The 10,763-nt window shown below is 47.2% G+C and overlaps 1 protein-coding gene across 1 annotated transcript in view; it reads left to right on the forward strand.

The window, feature by feature from the left end:
• Positions 1-222: 222 nt before the first annotated feature.
• EXOC7 (exocyst complex component 7) overlaps positions 223-10,763 on the forward strand; it is a gene marked incomplete at its 5' end in the record, with an annotated part of 19,552 nt that continues 9,011 nt past the window's right edge. Inside the window, 7 exons of the mRNA XM_010139552.1 lie at positions 223-288; positions 1,337-1,521; positions 2,169-2,274; positions 2,805-3,027; positions 3,751-3,918; positions 4,906-4,917; positions 9,814-9,906. Of these exons, the coding sequence (XP_010137854.1) occupies positions 223-288; positions 1,337-1,521; positions 2,169-2,274; positions 2,805-3,027; positions 3,751-3,918; positions 4,906-4,917; positions 9,814-9,906 (853 nt within the window). The remainder of the gene's footprint in view (positions 289-1,336; positions 1,522-2,168; positions 2,275-2,804; positions 3,028-3,750; positions 3,919-4,905; positions 4,918-9,813; positions 9,907-10,763) is intronic.

Raw genomic sequence — 10,763 nt, forward strand, 5'->3', positions numbered from 1 at the left:
ATACTGAAGGGAAATAAATAATCCATGAAACCCTCACTCATTGTGTTACGTGTCTCCCACCTTGGGTCTCTCGCTTTCATTCTTCTATATTGAAATGTGGCCTCAGCATCAGACCAAACATGCTTTGGTGTTTACCAGGACCTGTAAAAACCTGTGTGAAATGTTTAGTGACTTAAATGCTTGTGTTCAGAATTGAAGACTGTTTTTTCATCCTACTGACAGGAAGAAGAAACTCTGTCCTTTATCAAAGAGAGCCTTGAGAAGAGTGACCAACTTACAAAGAACATGGTAAGGAGGTCCTTGAAGTTTAGCCATAATGCTGGGCCTGAGTTTACTTTGTCTTAGAAGAATCTGTTTCAAGGCTGTCACTGTGCCCATCTGAGGAATGCAGAGTAATGAACCACTTGGTCTCTGTCTGTGTTTTATACTTCAGTGCCTGGGAAAAGGGGAAAACTGATGGATGTTTCAATCCTAAGCTTCTCTCCTGGGGAGATGAGAGCTCAAATAAGCTGTTGGCCTCATCTCTTTAACATCTGTCCTAATAGATCCCAGACTAGTTTGTGCAACAGCATTGTGTTGTTGCTTCATAAAGCCAGGTCTCATCTGGAATTTTATTTTAGGAGTGTTCTGTTTAAGAGGTAGAAAGGAATTATTGTACTCTAATTGCCTGTCGCCCTCAGCTTGTAGCTCAGTTTGGGGCTCAGTGCTTTAAGAGAGTCATAGAAGCACCGCCAGAGAAGTACGGAAAATACAACATAGGAGTGAATCTTGAAAAAATTTCGTTTGACCTACAAAAGATGACGTTAAGGCACCATTTATGAGCTTACTAAGGTTTTCACCTTTCAGAAGCAATATCACAGCCCTTTTTAAAAACAAATCTCTGTGGTAGAAAAGAAGATTCTCACTATAATGGTCCTGTGCCTTTGTGTTGTGCAGCTCACTTTGGGTCTTGGTGGTCTGGTGCAAAGAGGCTGCTGGTTTATGGTTTTCTTGCTCTTTTTGCCCAGGGTACCTCCAGGCAGTTCCTGTGTGTTTGTTTTCTGCTGTCAAATAAAATTTTGTTCCTCCTTGGTACTGTCTTTATTATTCTCATGCTTCACAAACATTTAATTCAAGACTGGCCCATCTCTGTGTGGCAGATGATCTGTTTTGTGACTCCTAAGAGAAGCTGGGGCATAGAGGGATTACACAGCTTGCCTAAGGAGCCATGGCAAATGAGTAGCAGAGCACAAAGCAAGAAGCTGGGACCTGAAGGTTGCCCCACTCTAGCTACCACCCTGTTGTGTGGATCCATGTGGAGGGATGTCCTCAGCGCTCTTTCTCTCTTGGCATGTAGGTTTCTATCCTCTCCTCCTTTGAAAGTCGTCTGATGAAGCTGGAGAACTCAATCATCCCTGTCCATAAACAGACAGAGAACCTGCAGCGCTTGCAGGAGAATGTGGAGAAGACCCTGTCCTGCTTGGATCACGTCATCAGTTACTACCATGTGGCTAAGGACACAGAGAAGATCATAAAGGAAGGGTGAGTTGAGCAGCTGGATCTTGCTGGGGAGCTTCATCCTATTGAACTTTTGGGATAGAGGTAGGGGAGCTTGTACGCTTCCCATGGTCTGTCCCCTCCATCAGTCCACAAGCCTGACTTGACCTTCAGCAATCCCCAGAGGACAAAGTCTGCTCAGACTCTGCACTGGTGTCTCTTCTGGGTTTTGCAGATGTGCTGCCATATGAATCTCGTGAGCACTGGTGGCTTCTCTTCTTTCCTCTGCCCTTTTCCCAAAAGTTCTTCCTGCCCTGTGGATGTCTTCGCTGCATCCAGGATAAATCAGAACTCTTCTGGAGCCTGTTTTTGCTCTCTGGGAGGGTGTCATGATGGCCCTTCTCTGGGGTGGGATGTGGAGCTCCTGTACCTTCCCATCAGGGCCTGACTGGGAGAGGAAGGCAAGGCTAAGAGTTGTGTGCTGCCCTGTCATCAGTACTTCTGCACTTGCTGTGTGGGTTGTGTGTTCTGCTGGGGCACTGAGTGGAAGTCAAAAGGAATCCCATGTTCTCCTCCTAGTTGCAGAAAAGGGAATGGAAGTTTTCCTTTTTATTTTTATCCTGAGTTTAGTCTGTATATCTTCTTTCTTTGCTTCTTCGGGCACTGCTTTTTATTTTTGGTTTTACTTTCAGCCCCACTGGGAGGCTGGAGGAATACCTGAATTGCATGGACAAAATCCAGAAGGCAGTGGAATACTTCCAGGACAACAATCCGGACAGCCCGGAGCTGAACCGTGTGGTACTTCGTGGGTCTGGAACCTGGCACGGGTGGGAGAGGGACAGACATAGCCCTGTTGCCTGCCCTCCTGCTGTGAGAGGCTGCCAGGCTTGCTGCCCGGTGGAGAAGGCATTTGGGCACAGCTGAAGAAACGGTTGCTTTGGCTTCTGTTCAAGCCTGTACTCGGCAGTGTTTCTGCTAGCGGTGTTTTGCTGTCTGTGCATTGTGCCAGTAAGTCTTCTGAAAGTGTGTCTTGCACGTGGGGTGGAGTTGATTGAAACTCCTCCTGAGCAGCTCTTGTCAGTCCTTCAACTGCCTGAGCAGAATGGGAGATCTGTTTAAATCCCACTTGAAGACTGAGCAACTCACCAGCATTTTTTAATTTAATTTGCTTTAAAAGTCTCTTAGTTACAGGCGTTGGTGGAGATTGAAGGATGTGGTGCTTGACAGTGGTTAGAAACACTGCAGAAAGTACGTTCTTAGACAGAAGTTATTGTGAGTGACTGATTGCAGAAGCTCTGTGCTGCTTCTGTCCTCCTGTTTTGTGCCAGAAATCCCTCTTTGAGAGGGGCAAGGAGTCCCTGGAATCCGAGTTCCGCAGCTTGATGACACGGCACAGCAAGCCAGTCCCACCCATCCTCATCCTGGACCTGATCAGTGGGGATGATGAAATGGAGACGCAGGAGGAGATGCCTCTGGAGCACCTCCCAGAGAGCGTCCTGCATGACATCATCCGCATTTCTGGCTGGCTGGTGGAAAACGGCAGGAATCAAGGTTGGTAGTGCCGTGGGTTGTTCCCTTCTAGTTCTGTTTTGGGTGAGTTGTTCTCCAACCACTTGTTGAGGGCAGAAGTAGAATGATGAGGGTTGTGTGTACACTGCACAGCTTAGCTTGTGGGCCACACACCTTCAGAACCAGTGACTGCCTGAGTGGCACCTTCTAGTGAGTCTCCTTTCAATCACCTTAAGATCCTGCTTTTTTACAGTGTTTGCAGTAATACTGAAGTGGTGGTTTGTCGGTTGAACTGAGTGATCTTGGTGGATATTTAAAAGCTTCTTTTTTTTTCCTTAATCAAAGGCAACTCAAGCATATGTAGCGTATTTTGTTAGTCAATTTGTATTCTGCTTTGAGATCGTGAACACCGCCCTGAGTTCCTGAGTGCCCTAAGTCCTGAGAAGTGTGTAAAGTCTTATGCTGGAAACCAAGCACTTGAGTTGACAATGTCTTGCACAAATGTTTCTCATCAGTACCCTCGTAGTGGTGCACAGACTTATGTTGTGTGTGGTGGGAGGGCTGGAGTGAATACTGCAGGGACAGGAAGAAGAAGAAATTTTTGAAGAAAAGAGGAGAGGCTCTGGGAGGGAAAAATACTTACTTGGGCTCTCACATCAATGCTAGTAAGTCCCTTCAGGGACACAGAGTGTTTCAGGAAAGGTTTGTTTCACCGTATAGTGTTCACTATTGGCTTATAATCTGGTTTCTACCTTGTCTCTTTAGATTTCATGACTGTTTACTTCCAAATCCGCTCTGTCCAGCTCGACCGCTCCATCAAGGGGCTGAAAGACCATTTCCGTAAGAGCAGCTCCTCCACGGGGGTGCCCTATTCCCCTGCCATTCAGAACAAAAGGAAGGACACCCCCACCAAAAAGCCGATCAAGAGACCGGGTGAGTCCTTGAGGCGGGGGATCACTGTGCTGTGGATCCTCTGGTCTGGGTATCGCATGCCTATGTGCTGAGGTAACCTCTGTGTCTAAAAAGGCAGGAGCAGGGGTGAGATTTCAGAGATAAGCACCTCTTCTCTGCCCTGGATTCAGCACTGAGGTTACAGTCATTCTCTGTCAAGTCTCTGGGCAATATAATGGGAGGAGAGGGGTCCTGTAGAGAGGGAGAGAAAAAGCCATTGACCTAAAGGAGATAAGTAAAATGAGACTTGAGAGGACTATAAAAGGATGCGATCTGAGAACGCCTGTCCTCAGCCTCAGAATATGGAATATAGACTGTGCCATAGCAAAACAGAGCTCTCGGATCCAATAAAACACATCCCTGTAATCATCAGTTATGGATAAATGGTGATTGTGCTAGGAAACCCGAGAACTCGTCAGGGGTTGAGATGGGGACTAGGTAGGTGCCAACAGCAGTGAGATTCAAAGTGGTCTGAATTTGGGAAGGGCTGTTAAAGCTGTTGCCTCGGCCTCTCTTCAGAAGAGCTGTGAGTGTGGCTGCTGGGTTATTCCACCTCTCCTCATAATGGAGTTTTGCTGCATTTCCTCCACCTGGTAAGGCCGGTCACTCTGGTGTACTGGAGCTGGACTTCCCGTCTCTGAACCGTGCCATCTAGTGGGAGCACGGCCAGAAGGAGGGTCAGCATGTACCTCCCACAGCAGCACAGTGATACTGTACCTCTGTGTCTCACAGCACTCTTGTCTCCACTGTCATAGTGATGGGAGTCAGAAAAGTTCATATTTATGTGGGCTCACCTGGGCAATACTCCCTCATATTCTTTCCTGTGTTGTCCAGATACTCTTACTGGGTTCAGGAGGATAAGAAGAAATGGGGGTATGGACTGGGAGTGGATGGGACGGGGAAAGGGAGGAAGGAAATACCCATTTTAATTGTGTTGTGTTTATTTTTATAATCCTGATGTGAATGCAGTCCTCATCCCAGGTAACGTGTGTCTGTGTGTGTGTGTGCTGGCCCTGGTGCTCCACCTTCACTTCTCTGTGTAGAGAGGCTTTGCTGGGCCTCTTCTTGCTAAAGCAGAGGGTCTGCCTGGGATATTTGGAGAGAGAAGGCTGTGACATCCAGAGACCACTCCTCTGGTCTTTTAAAATCAATCTGTGCCACTGCTGCTGTGCGCTGGAGCTGTTCCTGAAAGGTGATATGCGAGTTGCAGTTGGTGAGTGCAGTCAGCCTGCAAATTGCAGTGGGTTTCCTCTGTCAGCAGAAAACCACCAGATAAGGGGATGTCTGCCCCCACACTTGGCTTTCCTCTGGAGTTTGGCAGGTAGTTGTGTGCATAAGAATTTGCCCCCAGTGCTGCGACACCTGTAGAGGACAATATCCTTCTGCTAAGGAGAACTAGCTATGCTGCAAATGGCAGAAAAAAAGTGTTGAAAATTGCTCCTAAGCCTGATGGCAATCATTTTTGTTCAGCTCCCAGTGTCTCCTGCTCCACAGCATGATTACAGCAGGTAAAAATGAATTTTGTGTGGTTCAGTTGCTCTCTCGTGGAAAGAAGCCAGTTGGGAATCTGTAGCTGAGCCACTCGGGTTGTGGATGCTTCAGATTTGGTCCACAGTCCTCAGGTATCAGCTGATACTGAAAAGGTCCCTGGGTTTTGATTGCTGTGAAGTCAGCACGGTCTGCAAACGTTTCTGAGCAGCGTGCCATGTTGTCACATCTGCCCTGTGCTCTAGGTAAATAGTCAGAGGTGGAGGAGAATTTTTTTTTCATGAGCAGGTTAAAAGAATCACTAGGATGTTTTTTAATGAGTCTCAGATCTTGGCTGCTCACAGAGAGCACAGAAAGGAGCCCACGCGTTTGAGAGCACAAGCAAACAAGGCTCCTGCAAAACGGATGCATTTAGGCATCCAAAATGACTTGTGATGAATGTCTCCGCTGTAGATTTGCCGGGAGATTTTCAGATCTTTTTGTCCAGTTTAATTGGCGTTTGTGAGGTGGGCCAGGTAGAAGGCACAGAGCGTGATCAGCACTTAGGGCTGACAGCGTAGGAAGGAAAGAGCACCTCAAATGATCTATTGGGGTATTGTTAATCTCAAGAAAAAATAGTGGCTAATTTGTCTCCAGTCTTCCATGAACAAGGACAAAGAACCAGACTGTAGCTCTTGAAGGACAGGGCTGGTTAAACCTCATACACCAGTCATCTCTTACAGCTACTAAATTGTACTTAAATTAAAAACAGGGAAAAGAAGATAGTCTTTGAGCAGATTCACCAGGTTTTCTGCAGTTCATCAGCTTTCAAGGACAGCTCCTGAGGTGTCAGTCTTACACCCTCTTTGCGCTGGCACAGTGACCCTCTTCACAGCAGTATTCATCAGGTGGTGTTGAATTCCCCTGGTTTTAACCTTCATTCAATTATGGACAGACAATTTTTTTCTGTGCTATTGCTTCAGTAAGTAAAGTCAAGTTCCACCAATTTGGGTTTCAGACGAGGGGGTTTTCTCATGATTCCAACAAGCAAGTTGGTTTCCATAGACCTTAAGGAAGAATATCCCAGTGCACACCCCAATGCACACTGTAACCTGTTGCAAGGGATAAATAACAAACTAAATCTGATGTGCTATAACTTGTTTACACAAAAAGCAAAGCGCAAGAGAGGCTACAGCTAGCGGGGAGGAGAGGTGCTAGGGACAGGGTAGCAAGGCAGAGACACCCCCCCTCACCATTTGCTGTGCTGGGTTCAGGAGAACACGCTCCATAGCCACATGTTGTTTCAGAGGGTCTCATCTTTCTGTTACTGTTGTATTTGTTGGTGTACCCTGTACCGTCTCCTGTTGTTACAGCATGCAGTTACATCTCACTGCTGGAGATGCTTCTGAAGCAGAGCTGTCTCTTCTTAAATGAAACTTGCCCAGTTGAACTAAGGAAGCAATCTGTGGGCTGCCTATATTTATGGTAGTTTGCAGTTTGAAATGTCACAGTCTGTCTCAGAGGGCAAGTGTCTTCACACTCCCAAATCATCCAGCTGCAAGTGTATGCACGTAAAATACCGCTCCTCCGAGATGTTGCCTGTAGACCCAGTGCTCTCTTGTTGGCTTGAGAGCAGCAGGTGACTCCACAGCTCTGCCAGGGAAGGAGAGGGACAGAAGATGTCATCGGGGCACCCAGCCCAGCTGGCTATGAGCAAAAGCCAGAGAGCTTTAGCCAGTTCTATACTGGCTCCTGCAGCTGCTGCTTAAGCAAAGAAGCTGCATTGCCCTTGTGCTTGTTTAGAAAACTGCCTAAGGGAATAGAGAAAAAGGAGAACAATGTGCAGTTGGAAAACCGTGCCTCCTGAATGCCCAAAAGCCACTTTATTTAACAATTGGGCCAGGAGTGTAAGTTTCAGGTGTTTTTTGACTTCTGGGGGCTCTTTTCAAGCTATAAGGGAGCCCTTTTCCAGTTTACTTAATGCCTCAGTTTACCTAGCAGTGAGGTGCTACCTGACGGCAGGCTGTGGAGTCTTTGTGTACAGGATAAAGAGCCTGTCCCAGCGTCCCACTTCCCACTTTGATAGCTGCTCAGCTTGAATGTGATGTTTTCATTAGGAGCTGAAATGGAGTCCCGTGTGGTTTGTGAGCTGCCTAATAGGGGAAAACAATCATGGAACAAAAGCATTTGGTTTCCAGTAGAATCTATTAAAGCCTAATTACAACACTGAGTAAGAGGGGTACAGCAGCACTGAAGGGATGCCGGTGAACACCAAACACTCGGTGTGTGTCCGTGTAAATACAGGTAATTGTGCTTATGCAAATAAAGCCCAGCAGAGGTGTTTCAGCTCTCATCTGAGAAGCAGCTGTCGGGGGTGGGCTGTGGAGACGTGCCCTGTGTAGCTGTGAGGTGAGATCCTATTGACAGCAGCAGCACTTGTACTATCTGCTTGGTTTTCACACCAGTTTACTCTCTTTTTTAATTTTAATTTTTTTCCCCTTCCGCCGGATGCTTAAAGAGGGAAAGATGAAAGAGCTGGTAGAAGAACACTATCTGGGCTGAGCTGCTCTGCATCAGCTGGGCCGTGGTAACAGCAGTAAGAGTGAGCTTAGTGCATCTCTCCAGAGCTTGCTACAGCCCTGCTTGCTCAGAGGAACTTGCTGATGTTCCCAGGCTCTTGAGGTATCTGAAAGTAGCTAAGAATAAAGTGGAAGTGTTGGGTGTGAAGAGCATCGGGAAGCTTGGAAGAAGAGGCAGAGCCCTCTCATTTCATCATATGGCAGAAGTCAGGAGCAAATGTGTCAGCACAAAAGGGTGTAAGTCTTCTCACCTCCCTAGTGTGGCTCTAGAGGGGAGAAGTTTCCTGCTAGAACATGTGCTATGGATATGATTTTTTTCTTTACTAAGTGGTTGAGAACACTCTGAACTGGAACAAGAAAAATGTTGCCAGTGAAATACTGTGCTTTAGGAACCATGCTGTGTTATTTAGTAAGCGCACCAGGTTGAGGCAGCTTGGTAATGCAGTGGGAACTTCTCTTTCCTGTTCTCTGCAGTTAGAGATGCATGCTCTGGGGGGCTGAAGATTCTTTCCCCTGCTGTGTATCCCTTTATGGGATGAAGCTGCCCTGCAGCCCAGGATGCTGTTCTGCAGGAACATGGAGAGCGGTCCTCAGCAGCTGGCAGCCAGCACTCACTCCCGGGCTGCACTGTGACTCACTTACAGGTGGAAGCAGGGTTTTTCTGCATGTTTCAAGGAGTCATTACTTCAAAACAGAAGAACAAGTCTTAATATTGGCAGCAGCATTTTTATTTCTTTGATCTTTCTTCATTTACTCAGCCCAGTTCTGTTTCATCTGGGTCTCCTATAGAAACTCTTTCTCCCTTCCCAAAACTTTCTGTTCCCTGTTGTGCAGGCAACAGCAGAGCTCTGCGATGAGAGGGTGTCCGTGTGCTTGTGGTAATTGTAGCTTGTTGCATGACGACTAACCTTTTAATGTGGAAACAGTGCTTAGTCTTCACTTGTCACATTAATGCTTTGTTTTGTGCTCTCCAGCTGTATATCCAGCATTGGCTTTTGTTCAGTTCTGTCTGTTTTTGTGTGTGTCAAGTATAAATCTTTTAACCCAGTGTTATTTTTTTTTCCATGGTTTTAATTGATTTGCAGTTCCTTAGAAGACAAGTGTCTTGGGGATTAGGGTGACTTAATGCGAGTTAGACGTGGGTGGGCAGCATCCATTATTCTGCGATTCCTGTGATGAGAATTGCTGCTGTAATTGCTCTCATGAGCCCAGAGGTTGTCACTCTTTTATTGCTTCCTATAACGCCAGAGATCATCCCTTGTCTGGGCTGTGGGGCTCCTGATGGGTCTAGATTGAGCATGCTCAGAAAATCCCCCTCAGAAAGGCCCCGCTTGCTGCAGCTCTAACCAAGCAGCTGCGATGTGGCCCTGGGAAGCAGGCAACGTGTTGCTGGACAGGAATCGTCCATACTCAAAGCCCTGCTTCCACAGCTGAGGAAAAGCAACAAACCTTGTACGCTTGGATGCAGAGTCCTGGCTTAAACTCATTACAGGGCTGGTCGCTTCATGGCCGCCTCCTTCTGACAGTGTTTTCTCATCCAGCCACACCCCTTCACCAAACTGCTCTGAGCACTCCCCGGTTCTGTGACCCCGGCTGGAGTCCCTGCCTCCCCTTCCCCTCAATGCACAGAAACAGTCTGGAAATGCCACTGTAACTGCACACTTGGACATGAGTTTGGGGGTCACGTTCCTGTACTGAGCATGCTCATTCGTGCCCAGCATCCTCTTGCTGGGCCCAGGTGACTTGCTGGTGGAGGGCTGGTGTTCTGGGTTTGTTTTCTTTCACTCATTTTCTAGGTCTTCTTGTCTCTCCTCTCTGGCTCTGGTGACAGGCACGATCCGTAAGGCTCAGAACCTTCTGAAACAGTACTCTCAGCATGGTCTAGATGGGAAAAAGGGGGCCTCTAACCTCATTCCTATGGAAGGTAATCACAGCTCTAGCTACTTCATCCTTGACTCTCTCTGTGTATCAGGCTTGCTTTTCCAGGTGGGACTTCCATTAGCCTGGTGCTTGGTGGACAGCATTGGATGGGTACAGCTATCTTCAGGAACCATGGAGATACTGGAGGGCCAAGTTATTTTTCTGAATTTAGTGTCTGAATTTCAAAGTCTCTGTAAACATGAGTCCAGGGATAGAGGAATGTCACCCTAAAGCAGTTGACCCACCGTAGTCACCTGGCTAATGGAAGCTCTGCTCTGATGACATCTGCTTGTGGTGTTTCTGTCCTCTTTTCTTTTTGCCTGGACTTTGAGATGTTCAGTTTCCTAGTGACCTTTCCAAACCTGATGCTGAAGTGTACAGACACAATGCACTGAGCTAGCTGTGCTCTGACATCTTCTCCATGGAGACCTGCCTAAATGGTTGTCTCCCATATTTTGGTCTCCTCTGCTTGTAGAGGTTGTAGCAGGTAAGGAAGAAGTGGTCACTTGCTTCAAAGCATCTGTAAGACCTTTCTGCCTCCTGCAATGTGTGCATCCAAAGCATATCCTATACTGTAGTCTACTAAATCCTGGGCGGTGACTAACATCACTCATTTGGGGGCAAAAAATTCTTGTACTGTGCAGGAGATGGACTTTGAGTTTGGATTTGTCATGGTCATGGGTACAAATTGGACTTCTGGTGCCTGCTATCCCATTCGGAACTTAGAGCAGGAGGTTCAAGGGACTCCAGTGGCCTGACAAATGGCTTAACTCACACTTCTCATCAGGTTTCAAAGGGTCACTCCCGCTGCGTAGCCCAGCAAAGGGATTTGGTCAGGTAGCATTCCCAGGACTGTGTAGG

This window comes from Buceros rhinoceros, unplaced genomic scaffold, assembly GCF_000710305.1.
Source record: "Buceros rhinoceros silvestris isolate BGI_N320 unplaced genomic scaffold, ASM71030v1 scaffold40647, whole genome shotgun sequence".
NCBI classification, from domain to species: Eukaryota; Metazoa; Chordata; class Aves; order Bucerotiformes; family Bucerotidae; genus Buceros; species Buceros rhinoceros.